The sequence below is a fragment of the Tympanuchus pallidicinctus genome, unplaced genomic scaffold, assembly GCF_026119805.1.
Source record: "Tympanuchus pallidicinctus isolate F22 unplaced genomic scaffold, pur_lepc_1.0 scaffold2, whole genome shotgun sequence".
In the NCBI taxonomy this organism is placed as follows: domain Eukaryota; kingdom Metazoa; phylum Chordata; class Aves; order Galliformes; family Phasianidae; genus Tympanuchus; species Tympanuchus pallidicinctus.
In genome coordinates this window covers 36,645,786-36,661,163 of record NW_026294721.1, presented here as the reverse complement: position 1 = coordinate 36,661,163, position 15,378 = coordinate 36,645,786, and the positions used below count along the sequence as shown (strand labels likewise).

At 43.5% G+C, this 15,378-nt stretch overlaps 2 protein-coding genes across 5 annotated transcripts in view; one reads left to right on the top strand and one right to left on the bottom strand.

Moving 5' to 3' along the window:
- The window catches only part of SPATA5 (spermatogenesis associated 5), a 179,952-nt gene extending 176,063 nt beyond the window's left edge, over positions 1-3,889 (bottom strand). For 3 of the 4 annotated variants that reach the window (XM_052682667.1, XM_052682666.1, XM_052682665.1), the window contains exons 1-4: positions 3,770-3,889; positions 3,362-3,486; positions 2,400-2,557; positions 21-79 (exon numbers count right to left, since the gene is read on the bottom strand). In XM_052682667.1, coding sequence (XP_052538627.1) covers positions 21-79; positions 2,400-2,557; positions 3,362-3,486; positions 3,770-3,884 — 457 coding nt within the window. In that variant the 5' untranslated portion in view covers positions 3,885-3,889. Of the gene's footprint in view, positions 1-20; positions 80-2,399; positions 2,558-3,361; positions 3,487-3,769 lie in introns of those variants that run through there. The other variant, XM_052682668.1, reaches the window with a different exon arrangement.
- A 141-nt stretch (positions 3,890-4,030) lies between these two features.
- On the top strand, positions 4,031-15,331 carry NUDT6 (nudix hydrolase 6; the record flags this gene model as incomplete). The annotated part of the gene is made up of 5 exons (XM_052682675.1): positions 4,031-4,145; positions 4,432-4,635; positions 8,958-9,013; positions 12,215-12,269; positions 14,700-15,331. Coding segments are annotated over 5 exons (819 nt in total), but the record flags the coding sequence as incomplete, so codon positions are not given.
- Positions 15,332-15,378: the final 47 nt, after the last annotated feature.

The window sequence follows — 15,378 nt, the reverse complement described above, 5'->3', positions numbered from 1 at the left end:
AAAAGCAACAAAATTTATACCTAAGTTTCTCAGCAGACAGACAGACATTTCCTCAGCATTAATGCAGGCATCTTTATCCCTGTGGTAAGAAGAAACAATATTTTCTCAGTCACTAATTGCTACAAAAACTAGAGTCTATGGAGGCTATGCCACCAAGGCATGAGGACAATGAATACCACCAACTTTACACATTGAGATTTAACCCCACAACTGGAAGACAAATGAGCTCCTCTTCGGCTCCAGTAACAACTCTTAAGATATCAGTCACACAGCTAACAAAATGAGTGTTTGCATGCAATTTTGTTCCATTTTTCATACAAAATGCTGCAATAAACAACAGAGTAAATTACATTTACAAATTTAGATTATATATTATAAGCCCACAGGTCAGCCCCTGTAAGAGAACAGCATCACCAAAAACATTTGAATCAGATGCAGCAGCTGCAAATAAAATTATGACCAAGAGAGGGAGCTCCAAGCCTAGAAATAAAAATCCATTTCTCAGTTTCAGCGATCAAAAAAGTAACTTAAAGGAATGAGGCATTCTGCTATCAGAGGGGAGCCCTCAAAATGGCACAGCTGCTCCTGACAAGCAAACACACATTCAATCACACTGATGGGGTCTGAAACTGAAGGTTGGTTTTAACTGGAAAATAAATAATGCATGCAAGCAAATCCCCAGAGATACAAATTTTCAGAGAATAAATTATACCTGTAAAGCATCTAGAAAACAAAGAAATTCTGGGACAACGGGATTCCATTTATTCTTTTAATAACTAATATTCTTATCTGACAGATTGGCTGTAAATTTACTATTACTTAGTACATATCAACTCACTGTAATTTGCTTCAGTGGTTTGCAGTACATCAGTAGGCTTAAAACAGACTAACTCCTGTTTGTATGTGTTCTCTCCTAGAGCCATTCTAGAAAAACCTTAATTTATGTGACTTTAAATTTGGGGGCACACTGTGCATAGCATTTCTAGGAGCCCAAGTAAAGGATTCTGGCACAAAATCCTTCTTCAGAAAGAAAACTCTCCCTTTGAAACAGTTTCAAAAAGAATCACAGTTATCACAAGTATTTCAGAAGCGATGCCTCTGATTTCATCCTTATCACAGGTGCACAGAATATCCAGAGCTGGAAGGGATGCACAAGTCCAACTCCTGGGTCTGCACAGGACCACCTGAAATTCAAACCCTATATTTTTTATAACCAAACTGTTTGCAATAACAATCAAATATTGTAATATCAAATCAAACTTCCTATAGGACTAAATTAGCAGTAGCAAAAAGCTGCAATGACATGATTTTTTCATTTTCTTAGAGAAATTACAGGTGTTAGGAGACTTTTCAAAGTGATTAGAAAACAGCTTTATTTAGGAAATGACCATAACCAGATTCTGTATCAACCCACATGCTGACTGCGGAACGTTAAGTCAGTGACAAAGATAAGAAGTCATTCAGCAGACCAATAAATGGCTAATTTTTCAAAGCCTTTGTAATTTCAAGACAGCCTTAATCTGCACTTTCTGCTCTCCACCCTTGATGAATTCAGAGGGGAAAAAAACCAAACCCCTTCTGCGAGAGTTTCCACTTAAAAAAAAACCAACAAACATTCCAATAAGTAAAAGCCACACACATCATAGATGAAGCTCTGAGGGCTCTCCCGAGCCTGTCAGCCCTCCACTGCCCCAGCCATGGCACAACTTCTCACCACGAGCTCCTCAGGAAGCAGCTTGCAGCACAACCTCCAATGACAACAGCCACAACACAGGCTCCTTCTGGTTCTTTCTAACCTAACATCAACACTGTGCAGAGACCATCCTTGGGCCTTACAAGTGACTCAGGAGCTTAAAGAACCCACCGTACCCACACAGTCACAATCTCGCTCTCCACAACAGCACTAATCCTCCCTCAGCTGAGATCTCCTCACGCTGCAGCTGTCCCACTCTGCTTCCCACACAGGAGGCAGCAGTTAGCCACCAGGTATTAAACTTCAGCCTTTGTCCTTCAATCATCTGTGGATGCTTAATTTTCAAAGAATCGCACAATACCCTGAGCTAGAAAGGACCCGTAAGAATTACCAATTCCAACTCCTGGATCCATACAGCAACACCCAAAAATCAGACAATATGTCTGAGAGTGCTGCTCCTTGAACTCTGGCAGCTTAGGGCCATAATCACCCTGGGCAGCCTGTTCCATGCCCACCACCTTCTGCTGCAGAACCTCTTCCTAACACCCAACCTGACCCTCCCCTGACATAGCCTCATGCCATTCCCTTGGATCTTACATACCGATTTCATGCAAGCATGAAAGAAAAATGGCACCTTTTAAGAGTGTGCAGTACAAAGCAGATGCCTTGCAGTAGGCATATTGGTAGGGGACAAGATATTCCATACCTCATCTTCACAGCAACTTCTTCTGCTTGGATGACCGCACCAGTCACGGGCTGCACGGTGACGGCATCACCCACACTGACTCTCAGGCTCTTCTGTGTGGTGTCACTCAGCCCAATCTTCCCACCTGGGAAGCCTGGAGTGGGCCAGGCAGTGCAGACCTGGAAGAATCATAGAATCGTAGGTTGGAAAAGACGACTAAGATTATCTAGTGCAACCATCCACCTACCACCAATACTGCCCACTAAACCGTGTCCCTCAGTGTCACATCTACACGTTTCTTGAACACCTCCAGGAACAATGATTCCATCACTTCCCTTGCCTGTGCAAGTACATCACCAATCTTTCAGATGTTTATCCTAATGTCCAACCCAAAACTCCCCTGGTGCAACCTGAAGCCATCACCTCTCATCCCATCACTGTTAACTGGGAGAAGGAGGTTGATGCCAATTAACACCTTGCCACAACTTCCTGTCAGGCAATTGTAGAGGGCCCATAAAGTCTCCTCAGAGCCTCCTCTTCTCCAGACTGAACAACCGCGGCTCCCTCAGCCTTATGCGAGTCAAGTGCTCTAGACCCTTCCCAGCTCTGCTGCCCTTCTCTAGACATATTGTAGGGCATGGATGCCTTTCTTGTAGTTAAGTGCCCAAAAGTGAACACAGTAACTGAGATATGGCCTCATCAGTGACAAGTATGGGGAGACAACCATCTCCCTGGTCCTGCTGGCAACACTACTTCTGGTAGAAGCCAGGATGCCATTCAAAGCAGATGCAAAGCAAACAGCTGTCAGCGGCCCCACATTCAGTTCTCCAAAGTAAGCAATATTAATAAAAACACGGGCTGAGGAAGAAGGAGGATTAGACTGCAACCCGGTTCCACAGAGGGCTAAGGTACGAGTAGCACCAGCGGACGGAAACGCGAGGGCTGCCCAAAGGAGGAGCAGAGTATGGAGGGGCCTCACCCACCTCCTGCTTTCCTCCCGCCGCCGTGAGCAGCACCGGACGACCGATGCAGATGTTGGCGGCCTTCATGCTGTTCAGAGACAGCTGCGCCAGGGCTCTCCGGAACATCGTGGGGACTTTGTCATCTTCTGCAAGGTTCGGGAAAAGCACATCACCGCTCTGCACACGGGACACGTGCCGCACACCCCGCGCTCCCACACGAGCACGCCCGCAGGCCGCGCCTCAGCAGCACGGGCCGCGCACGGACAGAGCGCGTTCCCGTGGCACCGAAGGCCGGGTGAGCAGCCGGGCCCGCGTGCCGTTTACCAAGCAGACCTCACGTCTGCCGCAGCGAAAGGCCGTCGGTGCCGACGCCGCTTCGGGGCGGCAGATCCCGGCTTCAAGGCCGTTCCCACCGTCCGGGCCGCATACCTGCCTGCACCGCCTCGGCGACGTGCAGCAGCGGCGGCCCGCCCTCTGCCCCGCCGGCCAGCGGGGAGCTCCCGCCCGGGGCCGGCCGTCCCCTGCTTCTTCGCCGGGCGGCCATGCCGCCCGCCGGCCGCCGCGCAGTGCTTCCGGAGGCGGAGGCCGGCACCGCCCCCGGGGCGGCCGCTTCCCGCCGCTCCATGGCGGGGCCGGCGCTGTGGCGGGCGCTGCGCGGGGCGCGGGGCCGGGGGCCGGCGGCGGGGGGGGGGTCGGGGCGGGCCGCAGCCTCGGCTGGACAAGTATGGCGGGGTGAGCGTGGAGCTGGCCGAGCTGCGCTGGCCTCGCCGCCGGGAGCGGGCCGCCTTCGGGCGCTGGCTGCGGGGCAAGTGGCGGACACGGGGTCGGCGCGGGCGGGGGAGGTGGGTGCGCGCGACCGGGCGAGAGCGGCGCCGCGCTGCCGGTAATCTAATGCCGCTTACAGCGTAACGCTGCTGATGCCGCTCTGCCTCCCCCTGGCACGTATTTATTAGGCCCGGAGCGTCGGGCCTGAGCGCAGACCTCCCTGCAGAAACCCTACCTTGCGCGCCACTGGAAGCCGGCCGGCTGGTAGTCTGTCCTAAACTTCTCAGGCCTGCGGCCTGACCGGTGGCCCCGCGTTTCTCTTCCAGCCTCGGTCGCCCAGTGGCAGCAGGAAGGCCGGGTCGCCGTCTGGCTCCACGTTCCCATCCTCCAGAGCGGGCTGGCGGCCGTGGCCGCGTCGCAGGGCTTTGACTTCCATCACGCGGAGTCGGGCTCGGCCACCCTGACGCGGTGGCTGGGCGAGGGGCCCAGCAGGCTGCCCGCCTTCGCCAGCCACCAACTGGGAGTCGCAGGTGAGTGGCACGGAGCTGCCGCGGGAAGGCTGGCAGCAAGTGTGGGAACAGCGATAGGAACGTGGGATCGCTCCACCGATCTGCCCTGAGTGCATCTGTGCGTTTCTCAATCTTCTGATTTCTGCAGCCATTCCAATTGAGGAAAAAGTCTGTGCACGGGGCAGACGGAAGCGGCAGTGATTGCTAAGGAGCTAGCGCAGCTGTTGGCTACAAGTGTCACAGTCCAGAAGCTGCTCTGACATGTCTGTGTAACAGGGCTATGTCCCAAGCACCTGGACAATACCTAGGCCCATCTAGACCTCCCCCCAACCACTGCTGGAAAGGTTGCTCTAAAAAGGAAGGAAACTCAGGACCAAGAAGACAGTGTCCCATTTCTTACACATCACAGTGCAAGGAACTAATGGAGAGCCAAAACCACAGTCAGTTTGAACTCAGCCTCATCAAATGTGCATGCTTCTGCCTTCCTTCTCAGCATCATCCACAGACACAACTGTCAGACACATCACTCAGCAGTTTCTTGTAGGCTGGTGATGATGGCTCAGGCCATGCCAGCCTGGTACAGGTTGTGGCATATGGCAAGTATGGCAGAGCACATCTCCCCCTGAATGTCCTCACTTTTTCGGTCTTGGCCGCGAGGGGCCGAGTGACTGTGTGACTGTGAGTTGCTGTGACAGGAGCTGGGCTGTTGGCAGCAGGCCAGGTTGAAAGCGAGCATTCGAAAAGCAATGGCTTCAATTACTAAGCGGTGCTGTAGTCAGTGTGAGATTGCGGCTACAAAGCCAGCAGAGGGCAGCGTGGAAGCCGAAGGCAGGCTGGATTTTTCAATGGGCATGTTAGAGCATGTTTTCCTGGTGGACGAAAATCTCACCATTAAAATATGTGGCATTAAACTCGAGTTAAGATAATGCATTCTCAAAAAAAAAAAAAAAAAAAAAAAAAAAAAGCATCGTATTAGCACTTTTATTTCTCACATTTTTGAGGAAATATGACTAACTGAAAGGGGATTTTTCTGCAGTAGGTTGTGCATAGCTGAAAGTGCTGCCTAAAAGAAAACCACGCATTGGGAGTGTTGTGGCCCCGGTGGGTTGTCAGGAAAGGCTCTCTGTAAGAAAAATCAATTTGGAAAAATTATAGCAGGAAAACCTGCACTTTCAAAATATCATTTGCTATTGTGTTTTTTATCACTTCAGTTACATTCTGTGAAAATAGAAAATGAAATATCTGAGAAAAGCAGCAGTTTAATAAATGGGAAGATAGGGATTTCATAGTTTTTGCACATATATAAATAATACACAATAGATAATGTATATAGTGTGCTACTGCTTTTCAAATCTATCCATTCTTATCCATGGCTGAAAATTCTTTTAACGGGTGAAGATCTCAGAAAGGCATTTGGTGAACTAAGCTGACATTTCTGCATATGAAAGCAATTACTGCAATAATATTTTTATGTTTTATGCACCATCAGTGGATGTGGAATACACTGCAGGAACGCACCAAGCAGTGTGGACAGCACCTGGCATGTGTTTAACCTGTCATCTTTCTACCCCATCAAACAGATCCTGGGTAGCAGAAGCATTTTGTTCTATTTTTAACTCATTTTATTCTAATACCAAAATATTTAAATACGGTCACACTTAACATCAGCAGTGTGCATGTGCCAAACTCCAGGTGTTCTTATTTCTTGTGCAAAAAGAACTCTGTGTTTTAGAATAACCACTTAGGGATTAATGGGCATGGTGGTGATGGGCTGATGGTTGACTAGATGATCTTAGCAGTCTTTTCCAACCTTCATGACACTATGATAGCTTCTGCAGTAAGGAGAAACAAACTTGCTGAGAGTCCTCATCTCAGCACTATGGCCAGCCAGCTAAAGACAAGGCTTTGTCCCTTGAGCATTCTGGAGATAAACAGCAGAGCCTGCACTGCCAAGCAGACCAGCAGCTGTTGTTGTACTGTCTGTGGCTTCCTACGCGGTGAACATGGCACATCCAGGGCTGCTGCCTTACCCTCAGCCAGCCAAGAGATGACAAAGGTGTGAATAAGCAAGGTCAGGCCATATTGGCTAGACTAGATCAGAATCGCCAAGAAGAGAAAGTAGCAAATGTTACTCATAGGGTTTGGCCATTATTGTTTAGAAATAGTGGAATATGTGATGCACCTCCTGGCTAACTTACTGCATCCGTTCGTAGGCGGCAGGATTTTCCAAATATGTAAAGGGACAGGAAAGCTTCTGGTGAATGAAATGATCAAAGTGTTTTTGAAAAGCACTTGGGAAGTTCTCTGCCATCCAGAAAGTGACATATTTGTAAATATGCCCCATAGCAATGGCATGAGAAGTTGAGAAGGAAGACTAAAGCGGAAAGAAGCTTTTACTTAAGGAACTGTATGGAGCGAGCCGCTGCACGAAGGTCAGCCTGCTGGGAGGATGCCTTATGTAGTCATGGCTGTCCATGCAATCACAAGTGATTTAAAAGAAGGCACCAGGCTGTTTTACAAATCAATACCTGCTGCTGCTTGGTCATGTTTATAAAGCAAGCCCTCAGGGGTGCTTGCCAGACAACCGGTCTGCTGTTATGAACATCTTGTCACATGCTTACATCAACTGTAAATAAAACTGCCAGAGGGAAGGTATTTTTCCCCTCCATTACTTATTATGAAGTTGTCTCAGGGCTTTTAAACATAAGATTCTTACCTACCAACAAAAAGCAGTTAAAAGAAATCAGCGTTGTACCAGTGACTGCTTGGTTAGTCTCAAGCATCAGCCTTTCTGGAAAGGCATTCTAGAGCTGGATGATTTCAAGAGTGGAAGTTCTCAAAACCAAAATCTGAGCCAATGGGCAGAGCCTGGCCTCACTGATGCTGAGCAGATGTGGCCCAGCGAGCTGCAGCAGGGGACTCTCAATTTTGCTTGGCAAAACAAGACCAGAGAGTGAAGCCTATCAGTGCTATTTCTTACTTCTCGCTTTGCATTTAAGTGTCATCTCTTAGAGATTCTGGGCATCTCAGAGAATTTTATGGCCAGAAACTACATTCATGGGCATCAGTTTTTGGGGAAAAAAAAAATGAGTTCTTCCTGTCCGGTTCATACTGCAGCATCCTGTCTTCAGCAGTCCACCTGTGTCTCACCAAACCATCAGGCTAAAAAAGGCTTTTCTAGAAAATAATCCCTGCAATCACAGCATATATCAAAAACTCCCACTTCCCTTTTTTCCCCCTCTTTTGATCAGTGCAGTACTTGAACCTGGGCATTGCTAAATATTTACAAGAGAAATGAGATCACTGTCACAAATAATGGGAAGCAGATTCGTGACTACCCTCTTAAAGCACATCCTTTGACATATCTTGAAGGAGAACTAGTATTTCATTTTTTAAGTATTCCTCCTACACATAATTCCACCATGTATTTTTTTTTTTCAAGAAAGATGTTTTGTGCTGGACACTCATATCTTAATGATTCCTTTCTGTGGAAATATTTCTCCATAGCATTTTAAATGTGCATATCATCACAGAGCTATCCATATATTCTTCCTCTTGCTGTACAGTGCCAGAAGCACTTTTTACCCACTAATTTTAAACCCACGTATGACTGATGTGGAAAAGGACCTGGTAAGCTGCACCGCTGTACTTATTCTGCTCACCACAGCGCACAGCTTTAAAATCTGACAGAATGCCTGTTTTAAAGGGAAAACATTTTTACACTATGACTAATGAGAGTGACACGATGCTTAGACATGCAAGCACTTGGGTTTTAAACAGTAGGAAAACTCATTCTGTGGGAGAAATTCCTGGGCTCAGCATGAGGATGCACGGAAAAGCTGAATTTCTCATTCATACATTCTAATAAATGTAATCTCTAAGTGAAAGCATCATTTTTCCACTTGGGAGCAATGGTTCTTTGATTAACAAGTTAATCAGAGACTGTGCACTGTCATCGGTTGTTTTATGGGCAGTGGAGTATGAGTCCGTTCAGTTGCTGGAATTTTTTCCTCAGCAGTACACGTCAGCCCCCCAAGTATTAAGATTTGAGTGTTATCAGCCAGAAAACACACTTACTGCTTCATTGTAAGCAGTTTTGTCATGAATTTCACTGGAGAAAAGTTCTTGCCTATCCTGGCTATTTGGCCAAAATAAGGGGAAAAAAAATCTCTTATTTCAGTAAGATTACACATTCCTGCTGAAGAAAGCAGCATTGCTGGGTTATCTGTAGACATTCTGATCTTGCATTCTTTAGGTCTGCTAACGATCATTAGGGGTTTGTCACACTTCATCAAAACACGTTAAATTGTTCAACATCTTTTTCAATATTGTCTCTCTAATAGGTGCTGTATTGGATGAAAACAATGGAAAGGTGCTGGTTGTACAAGACAGAAATAAGGTAAGTTTGCTACAGGGCTGTAAAATAGAGAAGTTCATTTAGGTTTATATGGTTTCTCCTTTCATCAAATTCATTTAGGCGAATGATGCCAGCTAAGGTCCACAAGCATGAAGACAGGCATGTGCATGCATGCTCATTTGTATTGCATTTGTGTTTATCTTACTTGACGATTTTTAACATTCATTAGTAGTGCATTAGATTAAAAAGCGTGATAGGTAGAAAAAGGACAAGTAATGTAGTTGGTTACTACTAAAAAGCAACAGTGTAAGTATTCCAGGCACTAGCATACCTGTAGAAAAGAATACCTACTTCCTCCTTGATGAGCATTCAGTTTGCAGTTCCCAGTACTGTGAAGATGTACCAGATCACTGGCTTTGTCCTTCCTCTGCCACAACACATGGGTTAGAAGAGTCCAAGAAACTCACTCTGTTTCTTGGCTTCATCACCCCGTACCCCTTCTGCTTCATGTTTTGTGTTTCTCCTGTAACTGATCCAGGAGTACCTGAGCTTATGTTTGGATCCATGCAGATCTCTAGAAAGCACTCACAGCTTAAAGCAGATTTTGGGAGACTGTGATTTTGCTTGGTTTCTGAAATTCCAGGCATATTTGTGGGATTAAATAAGCAATGCCATGGTTGGCCATGACCTGTAAACCACCTGTGTAAAGCAGGTGTAAAGATTGTGAATTTCTCACAAACCAAAGTGCTTGACCTCACTACAGAGGATGCCAAACCAGAGAGTGTTAGTGTGGTGCGGGTGGGTTATGTGATGTGGCTTGAGGTAACTGAGCATCCATCACTGCAAATTTCTTCTAGCAACTATCAAGCTAACCTAGGTTTTAACACAGAAGTGCATAAAGCTCACTAGCTCATTTGCAGCTGTCTCTGCTAGTCTGTTTAAAATACATTTAGTTTACACTGTGCTTTGAACAGACAAAGGATCTTTCACAAATGAAGTAAGCATCTCTAGGACAGCAAGGTTATTTGCAGTTTTAACATGGAAAAAAAAAGTCAAAATCTCTACATGCTAACTGAAGTACACGGGGTTGCATCATCTTTATAATTCAATCTAAGCCAAAATCTCACTGCCTATATTGTTCTGCTTTTCCCGAAATAACTACTAAAGAATTTTTCTTGGAAACCAAGTTAACCATCACTTCATGGTAACACAACAGTTAATGAAAATGTGTTTTCATAGGCAAATTCATTCATTGAACTTGCAGTGCAAATTGGGAGGAAGAAAAGCATCCTTTTCTTGTTCCATATAGATTGCTGATTGTATATTTGTACTTACTGTACAGTAAAATTTCAAGGACTTCTCTACAACGAGATCTTCAGGCTTTCATTCAATAATTACCAATTAAAGCATAAACACAGTATGCAAGGCATAGGCTCCAGAAATGGTTCTAATCCCAGAGAGCCTCTAAGAAAAGAACAGTATATAATACAAATACTCCATTTGTTTTTCCTTAACATTTCTGTGCATGTAACAGTGAGAAACTGCACGCTGACCTTTCAATAAGTACCTTAAATAAAAGAGATCTCAAAGAGTAAAAATGGAAGCTACACATTCTGCAACTTCAAAGGAAGCAGTAGCTTCCATGGGACAACAGATTTTTAAGATTTAACTTGCTAACACTGAGTTATTGCTAAAGCTCAACCACAGCCATTTTAAGTGCAAATATCTCCGTCCAGTTTTACAGTGAGACATCAGATATTCTGTTGAGGTTCGACATCCAGTTCTAGACTCACCAGAATTTGCTTCCTTACCCTCTGGTCCCTGAATGTAACAGGACCAAGTACAGCACCACACTTTTCTCTGGCTCCATCTGAAAGGTGGGACGACATTCCAGGTCAGCTGTTTCTGCTTACCTTTGTAGAACAAAGCTGTTATTACAGTAGGTGAGCTGAAAGGAGAAAAGTGATTGTTTCTGTCTCTTCTCCTTACAGCTCATTTTTATTTTTTTATTTAAATTAAGTATAAAAACTGAGGTGTGTGAATACCCATACAGTTCTTGTGCAGCAAGCAGTTACCTCAGTGCAAGCAAATTGGCTCAGACAGTTATTTGCCAATGCCAGTCCCACCACTCTTCTCTCCTCCTTCCTCCCAAATGAACCACTTCCCCGAAATGGGTAATTACAGATTATGGTCTGGAAGGTTTAGAAATTTTAAGTTTATATGCAGCTTTATGATAGAAGCTTGTGGATTTTTAAGAGCTGTTTGGGTTTCATCATGAAAAGACAATTCCACTGCACACACAGCAAGATTTCCAGGATCTGAAAGCAAATCTTAAAGCCAGCAAATCTATGTACTTTCCATCTGCACTATTTTTAATCTATTACTCTCAATTCCTATTCAAGCCCTTTATGAGTGCCCAGAAAAAAGCATTTTCCAATGTAATCAGTGGGGCTTAAAATCCCTGGAAAGCCAACTTTTTTTTTTTTTTGCTAGCATACATTTTTTTCTGCATTAGTTTCTAGTTAAAGGTTAGTTAACTTCTTCTTATATACATATTTATTAAGGAAAGGAATAAAAAGTGGTATGTAAAATAAAATCCTGCAGATCTTTGTGCATTTGCCAGGTGTAGGAACTAGGACTTTGTAACCAGTATCGATTACAGCACCACGTCTGCAGTTCTGTTCTAAGTACTGAACTTTATTGCAATTCCATAAATGCTTCTTTACATAAATCACACACAAGGCCTCGGTTTTGGAACTCCATAAAAACAAGTGACAGGTTGCACAAAATGGTTATTACAGACACACACAGTCATCTTAAAGCCAGTGCAGTATAGAACAGTACTAAATCATACCTGTTTGTAAGATTAAATATATATACATTTTTTTAAAAGCCAGAAACATGGAAGTGGGATACATTAGTGATTAAATATAAGAGTATACAGTCTATAGCAGCTTTTTAAAATATTCAACTACTATCTAGTTATCTAGCAGCAACATTGTCTAATGATTGTTAGACAGTTTGTTTCAGTCAGTAGATGTTTTGTTCCAATATTTGATACAGACTGTAGATGTCTCTGATCATCACATTAGCAAGAAAAAATAGTTTCGACTTAAATCTTTACTGACATTTGTAAGAGTAATTACAATACCTCAAGTTCACATAATGTGTTAACTGTCACCTTCATATTCCAGAGTACAAAATAGGCTGCATACTTCATTAATATTTTTTTCTCCAATGCAGACCGTAAGTGGATGGAAATTCCCAGGAGGTCTGTCTAATCCTGGTGAAGACATTGGTAAGTTCAACAATAACAGGTCAGACATCAGTGGAACTACAAAGACATTAACACTGAAATACATAGTGACCCACACCACTCCTGTGACTACTCACTGCCTTGAAATAATGGCTAATGGATTAAGTGACACGATCTTATAACATGAAGGTTAGGGTGAGATCATATTGAGGGCAGGGAAGCATTATAACATCTCCATTTTTGCACAGGTTCTTGTAAGTACTTAAAGCCAACTTTCATAGGTTTGTTGGCTATGTTGCAGTAAGAGTAAGAAGCACAGAGGACTTAAATAATCAGCAGATAAAACGTAAAACTGAAATCGCAAGTCCTCAGCTCACACTGCAATCCAGGGCAGGGGGCTCAGAGACGTCCTGGGCAAAAATCTAAAATTTCCAGCTTTCAATATTTGTGTGCAAAACAGCAATAAATACACGTGCCTCCTTCCACCCTCATCCACTGATTTGCTTACACTAAGAGCTCTTGGCACAGGACCAGCGTAAATGCAGTTCCTGATGTTTGGGGCCACCTACTTTGAGGTGACATAAGGCACTTCTGCATTAAGAAACAATGCTGTTTTGAGGACAGCTATTTCTACCTAGCATAGCACAAGTGATGCTCAACACAGCTGCTGCACTTAGGTTCAAAGGTGAATGAATAAGGATGTGTACGAAGAGATAGAAGATTGTGCTTTTGTCCTTGTATTTCACCTCCTGAAACTACAATCCACAGACTGGTTAATTCTTAAATTATACTGCAGTTATTAGGTAGGTCTTAGTTTCAAAAGGTAAACTCACAGTTATTTAGCCCACATCTGTCTTCAGACAGGAATATATTCTTCTAATAAGTGAAGTTTGACAAAAACACTGCCCAGAGCAATGCAGAAGCTCTACAAACAGTACTGATACCTTAAAATCTGTTTCATACCTTATCTTAGCAGTGATCCAATAGCAATGTGTGGAAAGCTTGTATTCCAATTCATTATTTCAACACACGGAGAAAGTTGACTTGTAGTTTTTCAAACTCTGGAATCACATTTCAACTGCATTGTCAAACAGTGATAGAAATCAAAATTCTTTGTTCAACACCGCAATTACGTTCAGCACAATGGAATGGCTTCACGCTTTTTAAAGAACCCCCAACACTGTTGCCTAGCCAGACACTCTTGCCCTTAGAGTAAGAGGATCTGAGCCAAGAGATACCAGAGGAGCTTTTGTAGTGAGGGAAAATAACTAGAATGAGAGACTGCTTCACTAGGGCAATTCTGAGTACCAGCAGCCATCCCTCAAGTAACAGGTGAGATTATGGATGGAGCCTGGATGTAAATATTAAGAAGGACCAGGAAGAAACAAGTCACTCAGAGCTCCCCTCCTACCTCTGCTTAACAATATCATAATAAATGCTATGGTTCTGTGCATCGCATTTCAATATTACCAAAGAGATAAATTAGTAATGAATAAAATAAAAAAAAATTTTTTCTTTTTCCATCACTTACATGAAGTCTTATAAACTCACCCAAGAGTCCAAATTTTAAGCGGTGTTACGCTTGAAAATCCTGCTATTATTGAAGCAACAAAATACAACTGCTAACTTTAATGAGAACAAATTGATTTGCACAAGTAATCTGAATAGCTTCATAATGGAGATTATGCAAATAGAATAATCTGTGCACTTTGCTTATTTCTGAGATTCAAGCCCTACTGTTTCTTCTAGTTTAAGTGTCATATTTAAAATACATACATTAAAACAGAAAAAGAAAATGGCACTTGATCTAAAAGAAAAGCTCAAAGCTTAAATGAAATCTCTGTTCAGTTTTTCTTACCATAGCCTGCCTTGGCATTCTGCCCAATCTCAGTTGTTTACCTTCTTTGACCATTTCAGTGCAATGGATCCTTATAATAAAAATCACTTGCCCTAGGGAGTTTGCTTTGCAACACTTTTAAACCAGAGGACTGCAAGGGCCACCCTGGGCTGTGTACAGTGCAGTCTCCCTAGGCATTAGTAATGGCACATGAGTATCTTTCCCTATAGCCAGTTGCCTTGTAATTAAAACTGCAGTGAAAGTTACAAACACAAATGTTCTGCAGGCACTAGGTATTAATGGGCTTCCAATCCCCCAAAGGCCTCTATATATTTGATGTTAAACTTATGCAGAACATTCTACTGCAAGATAGAAGACAAATTTCAAAACTACACCCTGGAGACAGTATTAGGGAAAGTTTCTTTCATCTTTTTGTAGCATATGCAAAAGAAAGGTAGTTTGCAATTAGTTTTGTTCAGGGACCAAAAAGTTAGCTTGTCCTTGTGTAGAAAGGCAAACAAGCTCTGCATTTTGAAAAGCTTGCTAAACAGAAGAGAAGATGTTTATTCTGGGATCAAAAGGTTTAAAGAGTGTATGTTCTTGTATATATTCAAACAATTGCTCTCCTTGCCTAGGAGACACGGCAATTCGAGAGGTTTTTGAAGAGACTGGCATCAAGTCAGAGTTCAAGTCCATCCTAAGCATAAGACAGCAACACAAACACCCTGGAGCCTTTGGGAAGTCAGACATGTACATCATCTGTCGCCTGCAGCCCTCCTCCTTCACCATCAACTTCTGCCAGCAGGAATGCTTGCGGTGTGAGTGGATGGACCTGGACGAGCTTGCCAGGACAAAACATGCTACTCCCATCACGAGCAACGTAGCTAAGCTGTTACTTTATGGATACCGGGAAGGGTTTGATAAAATTGATATAACCATGAGAGAGTTTCCAGCTGTTTACACAGGCCGCTTCTACAAACTATACCACAGGGAGCTGCCTGAATCCTATAGAAACATTACATGATAGCAACAAATTTCACATAATTATATTAATAATTTAAAATTTTTATTCAGAGTTACTTAGACCATATTGAAATTATTTGTGGACTTATTTTTGAGAAGAAAAAAATCAGTATTTATTCTCTAATAAGCTACAGATATATAAATTATTTCAAATGGCAAGTTTTCCTGTTAGCGTGCATCAGTTAGTTTCCCTTTACTCTGTAAAGTGAATATAAAGTAAATAAAATAGCTCTATAGAAATCTCTAGCAGAAAATAGAGGTGTTACTGATCCTGAAAATAGATTCTCTACA